General features: G+C 41.8%; 1 protein-coding gene across 1 annotated transcript; it reads right to left on the reverse strand.

Moving 5' to 3' along the window:
• Positions 1-9,838: 9,838 nt before the first annotated feature.
• Positions 9,839-13,094, reverse strand: si:ch211-63p21.2 (FH1/FH2 domain-containing protein 1). Its single transcript, XM_062064412.1, has 10 exons — positions 13,050-13,094; positions 12,128-12,221; positions 11,650-11,990; positions 11,443-11,583; positions 11,200-11,382; positions 11,020-11,139; positions 10,795-10,956; positions 10,469-10,722; positions 10,038-10,396; positions 9,839-9,963 (listed from the first exon to the last, which is right to left on the reverse strand). The coding sequence occupies exons 1-10, from the start codon at positions 13,092-13,094 to the stop codon at positions 9,935-9,937; spliced, it is 1,728 nt and encodes a 575-aa protein (XP_061920396.1). The 3' UTR covers positions 9,839-9,934.
• Between the last annotated feature and the right edge of the window lie 778 nt (positions 13,095-13,872).

A 13,872-nucleotide genomic window follows, 5' to 3' on the forward strand; every position in this document is an offset into this window, starting at 1 on the left:
CTCATTGGATTCCACACTCTCTCCTTTTTCTATTGTGGATCACGGATTTGTATTTTAAACCACCTCGGATACTATATCCTCTTGAAAATGAGAGTCAAGAACGCGAAATGGACATTTAAAGTGACTTTTATCTCCACGACAATACATCGGTGACACACTTAGCTACTGAGCTAACGTGATAGCATCGTTCTCAAATGAAGATAGAAACAAAATAAATAAACACCTGACTGGAAGGATAGACAGAAGATCAACAATACTATTAAACCATGTACATCAGACCTGGGCATTCTGCGGCCCGCGGGCCGCATCCGGCCCTTTGTACGTCCCTGTCCGGCCCGCGTGAGGCCAATTATAAATTACAAAATAAATGTAAAAAAGTATCTATGTCGAGCGTGCAATACAACGGTGCTGCTTTTGTTTTGAAAATCGTTATTTGTATAACTTCCGTGTGGACGTATGCGTGTGCGTGATTGTGAGTGAATGTGAACAGCTGCAATTACAAATTACAAAATAAAGTTGAAAAAACATCTATGTCGTGCACGCAATACAACTGTGCTGCTTTTATTTTGAAAAGTATTATTTATGGGCGTGTGTCCGTGTAACCTGCGAGTGAAGGTGCACATGCAGCGACAAGTGATGCACGGTTTACACCCGAGACGCTAAAAAGAGAAAAGTTGATGACGAATGGCTTGTTTCCAACAAGACAAGGACTGCAAAGCAACGTTTCCTCTAAGGTGCGTGCCTGCGCAATTGCGCACTGCTCAAGCGTCTGCTGCGCGCAGCAAATATATGCCGCGCACCAAATCAAATCCAATCTGAATTCTAAACAAAATAAACACATTTATTCTGTGTAATTTTGCAATGCAACTTTGAGTGACAGTGACAACAAGCGGCCCTAACGGTGTTCGTCAACACCGTTCAATTGAACACCGTTCATTATTGTAACGTCTATCGAGATGCTTCGAGGACAGGAATTATATCAATCACTTTATTGAGCAAAACTGTTTATATTCGGACATAACCACACCAAAAACATGAGTAAAACAATTCTATCTCGAAAAACTAGTCATTTTCTGCCGTACAAACCAGGCCAAAACCAACTTGTCATCTGTCACCAACACGCATAGCACTAAACCACTGGTGCGTTTACGGCCACACAAAAAGTCGGACAACTCAAACACCACACAAAGTTACACTATGACGCCTCAGTCATACGTGTGCTTATTTTACTGTCATTTATTATTAATGTTAATTCTATTTATATTAGTCATGGAATGCTGTTACACACACTATGTTGAAGTATTACTATTATTATTAATTATTATTATTATTATTTATCTTACGGTATACATCAAAAATAATATTGAGCAAAATGTAATTGAAATATTGTCGATGTGGCCCTCCAGCAGTGCTCGGGTTGCTCATGCGGCCCCCGGTAAAAATTAATTGCCCACCCCTGATGTACATGTAACTACACGGTTAAAAATTCTCAGCCTGGTAAGGCTTAACAATGCTGTTGCTAACGACACTAAGGCTAATTTAGCAACTTAGCAACCGGACCTCACAGAACTATGATAAAAACATTAGCGCTCCACCTACGCCAGCCAGCCCTCATCTTCCCATCAACAGCCGTGCTCACCTGCGTTCCAGCGTTCGACGGCGCGACGAAGGACTTCATCCGTGGGTTTGGCGGCAAGCATCGGCTAGGCGTAGTAAGTAGTCCTTGTTGTGTTGCTGTAAGTATTGTACTTAGCCGCTAATACAACGATCGATCCCACCTACAACGTTCTTCTTTGCAGTCTCCATTGTTCATTAAAGGCCTACTGAAACCCACTACTACCGACCACGCAGTCTGATAGTTTATATATCAATGATGAAATCTTAACATTATAACACATGCCAATACGGCCGGGTTAACTTATAAAGTGACATTTTAAATTTGCCGCTAAACTTCCGGTTCGAAACGCCTCTGAGGATGACGTATGCGTGTGACGTAGCCCGGCGAACACGGGTATGCCTTCCACATTGAAGCCGATACGAAAAAGCTCTGTTTTCATTTCATAATTCCACAGTATTCTGGACATCTGTGTTCGTGAATCTGTTTCAATCATGTTCATTGCATTATGGAGAAGGAAGCCGAGCAAGCAAAGAAGAAAGTTGTCGGTGCGAAATGGACGTATTTTTCGAACGTAGTCAGCCACAACAGTACACAGCCGGCGCTTCTTTGTTTACATTCCCGAAAGATGCAGTCAAGATGGAAGAACTCGGATAACAGAGACTCTAACCAGGAGGACTTTTGATTTGGATACACAGACGCCTGTAGAGAACTGGGACAACACAGACTCTTACCAGGATTACTTTGATTTGGATGACAAAGACGCAGACGTGCTACTGTGAGTATGCAGCTTTGCCTTTTTTTTGCGTATGTACGTAACTTTTTTTAAATATATAAGCTTTATGAACCTTGGGTTAGGTGAACGGTCTTTTGGGCTGAGTGATTGTGTGTGTTGATCATGTGTTTGAATTGTATTGGCGTGTTCTATGGAGCTAGGAGCTAGCAGAGGAGCTAGGAGCTAGCATAACACGTACCGTACCGTACGTGCGCGTCACGTACGTAACTTTTTAAAAATATATAAGCTTTATGAACCTTGGGTTAGGTGAACGGTCTTTTGGGCTGAGTGATTGTGTGTGTTGATCAGGTGTTTGAATTGTATTGGCGTGTTCTATGGAGCTAGGAGCTAGCAGAGGAGCTAGGAGCTAGCATAACAAACACGCAGGTGTTATTATGCAGGATTAATTTGTGGCATATTAAATATAAGCCTGGTTGTGTTGTGGCTAATAGAGTATATATATGTCTTGTGTTTATTTACTGTTGTAGTCATTCCCAGCTGAATATCAGGTACCGTGAGTATGCAGCCTTGGCTGCTAAACATTCGATAACTTGACCGTATGTGCGCGTCACGTACGTAACTTTTTAAAAATATATAAGCTTTATGAACCTTGGGTTAGGTAAACGGTCTTTTGGGCTGAGTGATTGTGTGTGTTGATCAGGTGTTTGAATTGTATTGGCGTGTTCTATGGAGCTAGGAGCTAGCATAACAAACACGCAGGTGTTTTTATGCAGGATTAATTTGTGGCATATTAAATATAAGCCTGGTTGTGTTGTGGCTAATAGAGTATATATATGTCTTGTGTTTATTTACTGTTGTAGTCATTCCCAGCTGAATATCAGGTCACCCCCGGCTCTCACAGCATCTTCCCTATCTGAATAGCTTCAACTCCCCACTAGTCCTTCACTTGCACTTTACTCATCCACAAATCTTTCATCCTCGCTCAAATTAATGGGGAAATTGTCGCTTTCTCGGTCCGAATCTCTCTCACTTCATGCGGCCATCATTGTAAACAATAGGGAACTTTGCGTATATGTTCAACTGACTACGTCACGCTACTTCCGGTAGGTGCAAGCCTTTTTTTTATCAGATACCAAAAGTTGCAATCTTTATCGTCGTTGTTCTATACTAAATCCTTTCAGCAAAAATATGGCAATATCGCGAAATGATCAAGTATGACACATAGAATAGATCTGCTATCCCCGTTTAAATAAAAAAAATTCATTTCAGTAGGCCTTTAAACAAATTGCAAAAGATTCACCAACACAGATGTCCAGAATACAGTGGAATTTTGTCGAAGAAAACAAGAGGTTTCTGTATCGGGTTCGATGGGGTCCAACCACTTCCGTGGATTTTGTGACGTCACGCGCATAAATCATATCCAAAGGAGTTTTTCAACCGGAAGTGTGGCGGGAATTTTAAAAATGCACTTTATAAGTTAACACGGCTGTATTGGCATGTGTTTCAATGTTAAGATTTCATCATTGATATATAAACTATCAGACTGCGTGGTCGGTAGTAGTGGCTTTCAGTAGGCCTTTAAGTCCACTTTTACTTTAAAAATCATCCGAAACGTGCTGTCAACACGCGCTCTTCTTAGATGGCTTCGATTTACGCTGGGCCCCTGTTTTGTTGCATGTTGAGTTTTAAGGCCCTCATATGAAATATTACCCCAAATGTATTCCTGGCCACATCGTGCTCTGGTACTGATTAAAATACGAAGACAGATATCCCCGTTTAACTGCCAGGTGGCCTGCGTCACTCATACTAGAAATACAAGGTCTTGGGTTCAAACCAATGTCGGAAAAGAAATGGTGTAAAGTTTTTAAACGGATAATTTAATGATAGCAAAATGGTATAATACGCTAAACTTCAGCATAGTATTTAAAAAAGGGGATTGTTCATTAAGTTGCTCAAGGTAATATTATTCATAATGCTGGGATACGTGATTTCAGCCTTTCAAAGCTCTTCTTAGCCCACCTTGCAATTTTTGACCTCGGTATTTGTCAAATCCTGTGTGTGTGTGTGTGTGTGTGTGTGTGTGTGTGTGTGTGTGTGTGTGTGTGTGTGTGTGTGTGTGTGTGTGTGTGTGTGTGTGTGTGTGTGTGTGTGTGTGTGTGTGTGTGTGTGTGTGTGTGTGTGCGTGTGCGCGCGCGTGCGTGCGTGCGTGCGTGCATGTGTATTTGTGCGTATGTCATGATTTTACATGGTACAGTTAATACTTTGTTTTATTATGTTTTATTTCCTGTCCAGTGCTCTTACTTTTCTTTCCCATTTTTTGTTTGCCTCCATTTGCCACCACTTCTGGCTCCCTTACCTGTCCTTGGTTGGCAATCAGGACACACCTGTCCCTAGTTGTCAATCAAGATGCTTATTATGTCAGCCCTTTCCTCTGGAATGTTTGCTTTGTACATCAGTGTGCTGCATAGCTTTTCCTAAATGCTCCCTGTGCCTGGTTGCTTTTTTCATGCACTTTCATAACACAACGTTGTGTCACCTGCACTTTGCCTGCTGTCTCTGCATCCTTATTTCTGGACCAACAACATCCAACTCACGATACATATTGCATTATTAATAATTATTTGAAATTGTGGATTAAACCTATTCAGAAAAAAATTGGAAAGCATACATATTTTTGATTTGAAATTATTTCTTAATTCACAGAAAAATAATTTATTATTTTCTGGAATGAATGAGTTAGGCTATGTCCGATATTCTAAAGCAGTGGTTCTTAACCTTGTTGGAGGTACCGAACCCCACCAGTTTCAAATGCGCATTCACCGAACCCTTCTTTAGTGAAAAATAAAATGTTGTTTTTATTTCAAATTCAAGACAAAGTTATATGTTTTTGGTAACAATTTAGTATAGGGAACATATTCTAAGTAACAAAGACTTAATTTAGAGTTTTTTGGACACTAGGGGAACATATTCTAATTAACAAAGACTTAATTTAGAGTTATTTGGTTAGGGTTAGGGTTAGAGGGTTAGGGTTATAATAAGGCCATGCCGAATAAGGTATTAAGTACTTAATAATGACTAGTTAAGAGCCAATATGTTACTAATTTGCATGTTAATAAGCAACTAATTAATGGTGAATATGTTCCCCATACTAAAGTGTTACCATGTTTTTTTACTGGTGCACAAAATGAACCGTGCAGAACATCACCTTGTTCAAAGAACAAAACCAACACAGTGCATAAACTCACAACAAATTACACACCTGCAAATCAGTGTGACTTCTGCTGTTGCCGTATCCGTAATACGCCGATAGTTTTTATTTATACAATGAGTTGGGCGTGTTTTGACCTCCGCCGAACCCCTGAGCCTGACTCACCGAACCCCTAGGGTTCAATCGAACCCAGGTTAAGAACCACTGTTCTAAAGCAGTGTTTTTCAACCTTTTTTGAGCCCAGGCACATTTTTTGCGTTGGAAAAAATCCGGAGGCACACCACCAGCAGAAATCATCATATTTTAGTGTCTTTTTCTCTTTTTTTGGTATTTTCCTGCAGCAGTTTCATGTCTTCCTTTGAGCGATATTTCCCGCATCTACTTTGTTTCAGCAATCAAGGATATTTCAGTTGTTTTTATCCTTCTTTGTGGGGATATTGTTGATTGTCATGTCATTTTCGGATGTACTTTGTGGACGCCGTCTTTGCTCCACCGTAAGTCTTTGCTGTCGTCCAGCATTCTGTTTTTGTTTACTTTGTAGCCAGTTCAGTTTTAGTTTCGTTCTGCATAGCCTTCCCTAAGCTTCAATGCCTTTTCTTAGGAGCACTGACCTTTTGTTTATTTTTGGTTTAAGCATTAGATACCTTTTTACCTGCACGCTGCCTCCCGCTGTTTCCGACATCTACAAAGCAGTTAGCTACCGGCTGCCACCTACTGATATGGAAGAGTATTACACGGTAACTCTGCCGAGCTCTAGACAGCACCGACACTCAACAACAACATATAGTTTGCAGACTATAATTACTGGTTTGCAAAAAATATTTTTAACCCAAACCGATGAAATTAGATCATCTCCCACGGCACACCAGACTGTATCTCACGGCACACTAGTGTGCCGCGGCACGCACAGTGGTTGAAAAACACTGTTCTAAAGTATAACTTTTTTAAACAAAACTAACTAAAACCAATGCCTAGTACCTTTATTTTGCATGCGGTGGAAAAGGAGTGGGCAGCACGGTTATCAAGGGGTTAGTGCATGTGCCTCACAATATGAATATGTGTGGAGTTTGCATGTTCTCCCCGTGACTGCATGGGTTCTGTCCGGTACTCCGGCTTCCTCCCACCTCCAAAAACATGCACCTGGGGATAGGTTGATTGGCAACACTAAATTGGCCCTAGTGTGTGAATGTGAGTGTGAATGTTGTCTGTCTATCTGTGTTGGCCCTGTGATGAGGTGGCGACTTGTCCAGGGTGTACCCCGCCTTCCGCCCGATTGTAGCTGAGATAGGCTCCAGCACCCCCCGCAACCCCGAAAGGGACAAGCGGTAGAAAATGGATGGATGGATGGAAAAGGAGTTTCCCGCATGGAAAAGTTCTGAACTGCCAATAATCATTCTGTTATCATTATTATTATTACCGATATATCCTACTAACACAGAACGGAAAAGACAAGTATAGGACTTTAAAAAATGGAGGTGGAAAAAAGAGGAAGTTACTTTCCCCTCTGCAATAGTGGCCTGAAGCACCTCTTTTCTCCTTTTCCTCTTGTGCTTCTTTTTCTTGCTCATTTTGGTCCACTGAGCTCATGGAAGCCCGTTCATTTAAATTCACAACAGCTAGAGGCCAAGTCGCAGGGCAGACACAGAAACATCTCAAACATATTAGGTGTTATAAAGACAAACTGGACACTTTGCACCATGCAGCGTACAACAACATTGCTTTAGTGTGTGTAACAAGAAAAAAGACTTTATACAAGAGTGTCAACATGTAGGAATGTTGGGCAGAGGAAACTGACAAACGGCCAATTTGAGTGCATCTCAATAGTTCTTGAACTAATAATTAAGCTTCAGGGCTAACAGACCCATGACTGATTGGTTGAGTCATTGATTCTGTCACATGTCGAAGTTTTTATCGACGGGTTTCAACGTGGACTTTATAAATGAGTCAGATGTTGTACTGCCTCCTGCTGGCTATGAAGGCGCTTTGCAAGTATGTCCAGCATAAACTGCAGGTTATTGTTGATTCGTATTATTGTTTAGTTTCACAACAACACTATATATTTTAAATAAAGCAGTAGAGTTGTTCACATATGTACACATGTAGACGTATCTACGATAGCAACAAAAAAGTACACTTTTTGTATCCTTATCATAATGGGTGAACATTAATGACAAAAGCAGTCGTTAATCTTACAGGAACCTCGTTGAAAAAAACATGTGTTTGAAAGCAATAAAAACACTGAACACATTGATTGTAATTATTATAAAATAAAAAGTAAGTAGCCTACCAAGGCGTTTAAACAGAAGCCAGCAACAGAGTGGTCACGCTCCCCTCGCTATGAAGTCTTCTCTGATTGGATAAGCCAACTATGTTGCGTGTCTATCGCCTTCACCAATTGGTCGATACGCTTGTTTGCCTACATCATGACGGAGGAACCCGGAAAACTATTTTTAATACTTGGTGTTATATTGCTAAATTTAACATCGACCACATTTCACAACTGTAGAACGCATTATAATCATTCTATTCTACACATAGTGGGGAAAACACAGAGCAACTGCTAGTCTATAGCCAGAGGTGGGTAGAGTAGCCAGAAATTGTACTCAAGTAAGAGTACTGTTACTTTAGAGATTTACTACTCAAGTAAAAGTAAGGAGTAGTCACCCAAATATTTACTTGAGTAAAAGTAATCAAGTACTGAGTAACTGATGAGTAACCTGTTCGTGTAATGATGACGGCAACAAATAATGCACAAAAACATAAAAAATAGCAATGAGCAAATTCAGAGCCAGGAATATCTCTTAAGCAACTAAAACAATAATATATATTAAATAATAATACATTAAAATAAAATAAAAATTAAGGCAAATTGAGCCACAATAACTTAACAGCACCATAGGCTCAGTAGGCATTGATTGATTGATTGATTGATTGAAACTTGTATTAGTAGATTGCACAGTACAGTACATATTCCGTACAATTGACCACTAAATGGTAACACCCCAATAAGTTTTTCAACGTTAATCAAATACTTAATAATTGACCAAGTCGAGGTGATCTACCTCATATATACATATACATACACACACATATCATATATATACATACATGTGTGTATATAAATATATATATATATATAATATACATTTATATATACAGTATATAATTTATATTGATTTATTTTGCCGTTTTTGTTCACATGTTAAAGGTGTTTTAATGAATATACATGCATGTTTAACATATAGATTCCTTTCTTTCATGAAGACATGAATATAAGTTGGTGTATTACCTGATTCTGATGACTTGCATTGATTGGAATCAGACAGTAGTGCTGATAACGTCCACGTTTTCAAATGGAGGAGAAAAAAAGTTCCTCCTTTCTGTCTAATACCACATGAAAGTGGTTGGTTTTTGGCATCTTATTTGTCCGGCTTCCATATTTGTTTTTATACACTTTACAAGAAATACATTGGCGGCAAACTCCGTAGCTTGCTAGCTTGTTTGCGCTGGCTTTCGGAGACTCTTATTTTGTTAACGCAGGCGCGATGGAGCGGCACTTTTATTGTGAAGACAGGAACTGTGCGGTCAGTCTTTAGGCTTTTGAGAGAGGTACGGTTGAAATAAAAGTGTCTTTTTTCCTTCACACTTTTGATTGATTGATTGAAACTTGTATTAGTAGATTGCACAGTACAGTACATATTCCGTACAATTGAACACTAAATGGTAACACCCGAATAAGTTTTTCAACTTGTTTAAGTCCACGTGTGACGGTCATGTGACCGCCTGGCTCTGTTTGATTGGTCCAACGTCACCAGTGACTGCATGTGATTGGTGAAACGGAGTCAAACGTCACCAGTGACTGCATCTGATTGGTGAAACGCAGGCATGCCATAGATTTTACTTTGAAGGTCCGTCTGACAAACCAAAACAAACAAAGCGTGCATTAACAGATCGATAAAAATCAGTAGCGAGTAGCGAGCTGAATGTAGATAAATGGAGCGGAGTAAAAGTAACGTTTCTTCTCTATAAATATACTCAAGTAAAAGTAAAAGTATGTTGCATTAAAACTACTCTTAGAAGTACAATTTATCCCAAAAGTTACTCAAGTAGATGTAACGGAGTAAATGTAGCGCGTTACTACCCATCTCTGTCTATAGCTCTATGTCGTCAATGAAGTACGCATGCGCCACCTGCTGTACCCTTTTTGATATACTATGTGGCAAGTTCAACCATAATAAGAATCTGCCCGTTTTGTTTCGAGCAGAAAGCTTTTTAATAGTTTCTTCAATACTCTCAAGTTGTTGTATGTAAAGTTAACTGTTCAAACTATATATTTGAGACGTCACTTCATCTGGTTAGCTCTCCACCAGCAGGGTTACCGCTTCAATTTTGCTGAGAGTGGACCTGACAAGTAAACAAATGTGCGCTTAGTAAGAATTTAAAACAACGGGAAAGATGATGGAGGATCTTAGCCTCACCTTGGTTGTTTAGCATCCTCCTGCGGTGCCGAGGCAGCGTCACATCCAGCTTGGAGGTGAAGTCGGTTGAAGTCAGCACGGCCTCCAGATTGCGGTGTTGCTCACTTTCCTGATTAAGTAACACAGAGCCTGTAGGCCATTGTTTCTGTGCTTGTACATGTTTTGGAGATGGTTTCCCTCTTCTTGCAGGAGTGTTTGGACTTGGACTTGCAGCTGCACGCTCCCTCTGAAGCAGAATGGTCTGCTGAGCGGCCCGGAACTCGAGAGAGAAGTTACTTATTGTTCTACAGAAGTCCTCGGCTCTGGTTTCTCGTGCCATTGCTTTAGAGTAACCCAGGAACAAGAGGAATGAGTGGAACCTGGAAATATTTATTTTGATTAATACACTCATCATGCTTACTGTACCTCAAACTAGCAGTAGGGTGACATACCGGTTGACAACCCTCCGATGGACAGCTCTCAAGACCTTCATCCTGTCCTCACACTCCCTCAGGATATGTGAAAGCCTGTGACGGAGCGCCCCATTCTGTCCTAAGCGTTCACCTCCTCCCACTAACAGTCTCCTCTGCTCCCTCTTTAACAATTTACATTCCTCTGCTCTATCTAACATCTTCATCTGCTGCCATGAAACTTTGCAGACGTCACAGAGGTGGTCTAGATTGGCTTGGACCAGGGAGTAGTCACACTGTAAACATGGAGGAGGAAGAATTGCAGACCATTTGGTGTATCTTTAAAAACACAAACAATTGCACACCACCTTGCCAGCTTTGCTAACCGCTGTCAGTTCCGAGTAGAGATCCGAGGACTGTGGGTAGAGCTGCAACAGGAGCACGCATACATGATGCAGCAGAGGCTGGCGGGAACGTGTGTCTTTCACCTGGGAAAGCTTGCCCAGGTAGCTCAACTCGAAACCGCGAGCCTGAGGCATGCAAGTCTATGCATAACACAGTATGGACCCCATTAGGGATTGCTTGCTTCTCACCTTACATCCGTTGAGGAAGTTACCAATGGCTAACACTGTCGCAAGAATGTGTCTGAAGGTCTCGCTAGCTACCAGCTGCTCCATGGCCACTTTCAGGTGGAAGAGTGGCTCGGCGATCTCCTAAAAAGAGGCGCAAACATAAATCAGAGTGTAATGATTTAAAGAGTGGTCGTCACTTACCTGTTCCAAAGAGTCGTAATCCAATGCGAAGGCCCATAGGTTAAGCCTGGAGCTCAGATGAGGGATCTCCCCCAAAGCCTGAAGGCAGAGCTCGGCTGTGGCCAGAGGGCAACTGGGGTTCTGAGTCTTAGCCTCTTTGATCAGACAGAGCTCTTCCTCGGTTGGGATAAGAGTTTGAAGCCGCTGCAGTGCACAACAAACTCTTCAGAAAAACAACATTAAGATTCAACCACTGGACTGTACCTGAATGTCCTCTCGGTCCAGCACACTGATGTCCATGCTGTATATAGCAGGGGGAAGGAGACGCAGGGGTGGCAGGCGGCTCATGGTGATAGTGATATTGTTACTCCTCGTCATTCCCAACACTGACACTACCGCTTGTTTCTGGGTCAAATGACAGGAAGATAAGACATCACTTCATGATCGTACACAAGCCCTGACATCTCTTACCCGCTCGGCCACTCTCAAGCAGGTGCTTTTGCCCTTCCATTCAAACAGCAACTCCAGCCAATCCGTATCCAAGTGGACTGGCTCAAGTCCGGCCCAAATGGTCTGAGTTCCAAAGCGAGTCCTCCTGGGAAGTGGGACCAAACTCGGCAGAGCCCTCCAGTGAAGCTTCAGGGTGGCACATTTATTGGCAGCTCTCTTCGGGGTGGCTAAGAAGCGTTTTTGGTCGAGAGGAGGAGGAGGTGGTGGAGGCGTTAGAACACCATATAATCTTTCATCTGTAGAGTTGATTCCTTCGTCTTCAGTGCTGTCCAGTTCTTCCTCATCCCAGAGGTCTGAGAAGTCTAAAGTGTTAAGGCAGAGGCGCGTGTTAGGCTTGAGGTGCCAATCCCATTTTGGGGGACTGTCCTTGGCTTGGTCTGACTCTTTCATGGTCACTTCAACATATTGAGGTGTTCTGGATGCACCCTGGATAAAGTACCTCTGGTCTTCAATGAATCACTGGAAATGTTTGACTTCAAATCTTCAATATCGCCCTGACGACTCTGCAGACATCTTTCTAGCTTCGTCTCCTTCTGAGAGAGAGAGAGAGAGAGAGAGCCCGTGCATCAGTCTTGCTTTATTTGAGTTGCACCCTTTCCCTTAATTTCCTTATCGGGCCTTCATCTCCTGTTTGTATTGCGGCTCGTACACACACAACCCAACACTATCCGCATTGCATCTGCTTCCCGCCCATAAAAGAGCTGCCTTTTTTCAATCCAACCTTGCATCACATTAATGCGCTTCTAGGACATTGCACCTCTTGAGAACTGCTCATTTTGACTAAAATTGATTTAAGACATGATGCCCAAGAAGCTGAATGATGTCGATTGGTGCAAAACACACACTTTATTGTCTTGTTCTTGAGATCAACTCGTTCATGGTCGACTTGCAGCCTTAATGAGCTTGGTTCCCTCCCTCGGTCATGCAGCCTCCCTCCCTTATCTTGTTTGGCGGCTCCAGGGACATTTCCAACAAAATGGGAATGCATGGCTGGTTCAACCAAACAAACTATATAGATTTGGACAATTTCTGGATTGGCTTCACAATGTCATAGTGGTTGGTTTGGCTCACAGTCAGGTTTTGTCAGGGTACTTCGGCTTTCTCCTATAACGCAAAAACATGCAGGTTAGGTTGTGACCCTAAATTCTGTGCAGTTCTGTAATGGCACACTGCCAAATGTTTCTGTTCTTACAAATACTGAAATAACATGTATGCAATATGTTGTGTTTTATCATTATCCTGCCTTCTCCTTTGTTGTGATGTCTGCACCTGTATATCCAGTCATTCGTCCTCGGCGAGGGGCGGACCTTGAGGCGCACCTGCTAGCAATTAGCCCGCCAGTATTTAGGCTTGTCACTGACAGCTTGGCCTTGCCGGTTAATGTCTCCTGATCCTCTCTCGTGCATGCGCCTGCTTCACCTCGCCAGACCTGGTACGTTGTCGCTCCTTATTCCTGAATTCCCTAACCTCTTTTGTGTTTGTTTCCTAGCCTCCCTGAGGTAAAGAGGATTCTTTTTGTTGGACTTTTGCCCTGCCCAGTGCGCCCTGGCCGTTTTATCCTGCCGACCACTGAGGAAACTATTTTGTCCATGTTACATGGTGTGCGCTTCTGCCCCATCGCCCTTAGTTATCCCTTTTGACTAATTACATTTTTCCTTTTTGTAATTCTACCTTGTCTCCCGTCTCTGCATCCTGGGGTCACCCCCCTTGACCAAGACTGTAACACAATGTGCAATATTTTTTTATGTAATGGTATGTGTGATGATATATATTAGAGATTTTTATTTGTATTGCACTGATGAATGGCATCTAATTTATTTGCTAACTATGATGAAATATGACAATAAAGACATTCTATTCTATATTCTAAATTGTCCATCGCTTGGAATGTGAGTAAATGGTTGTGTGTGTGTCCTGTGATTAACAGGTGACCAGTCTAGGATGTACCCTACTTCTCATCCAAAGTCCACTGGGATAGACTCCTGACATCTTCTCGATTACAAAAAAATAAAACACACAACTCATAAAGTCAAGTGAACAACAACTATACAATAGTAACATAGATCCTGTCAGGTTCTGCAACATTAAGTAGTTAGCCGTCTAACGATAAACCAATGTAAAACTCCAAACAGTTCAAAATATTAATTAGCGTAAAACGTGATATATTGCCTCACTTTGAAAAAC

The sequence above is a fragment of the Entelurus aequoreus genome, linkage group LG12 (assembly GCF_033978785.1).
Source record: "Entelurus aequoreus isolate RoL-2023_Sb linkage group LG12, RoL_Eaeq_v1.1, whole genome shotgun sequence".
Lineage (NCBI taxonomy): Eukaryota > Metazoa > Chordata > Actinopteri > Syngnathiformes > Syngnathidae > Entelurus > Entelurus aequoreus.

Coding starts and splice junctions, on each gene's coding strand:
- si:ch211-63p21.2 (XM_062064412.1), bottom strand. CDS start 13,094: ATGCACGAGAGAGGATCAGGAGACATTAACCGGCAAGGCCAAGCT. Junction 10,723..10,794: donor CGGTTAGCAAAGCTGGCAAG/GTGGTGTGCAAT, acceptor CCATGTTTACAG/TGTGACTACTCCCTGGTCCA. Junction 9,964..10,037: donor GAGGATGCTAAACAACCAAG/GTGAGGCTAAGA, acceptor TTTACTTGTCAG/GTCCACTCTCAGCAAAATTG.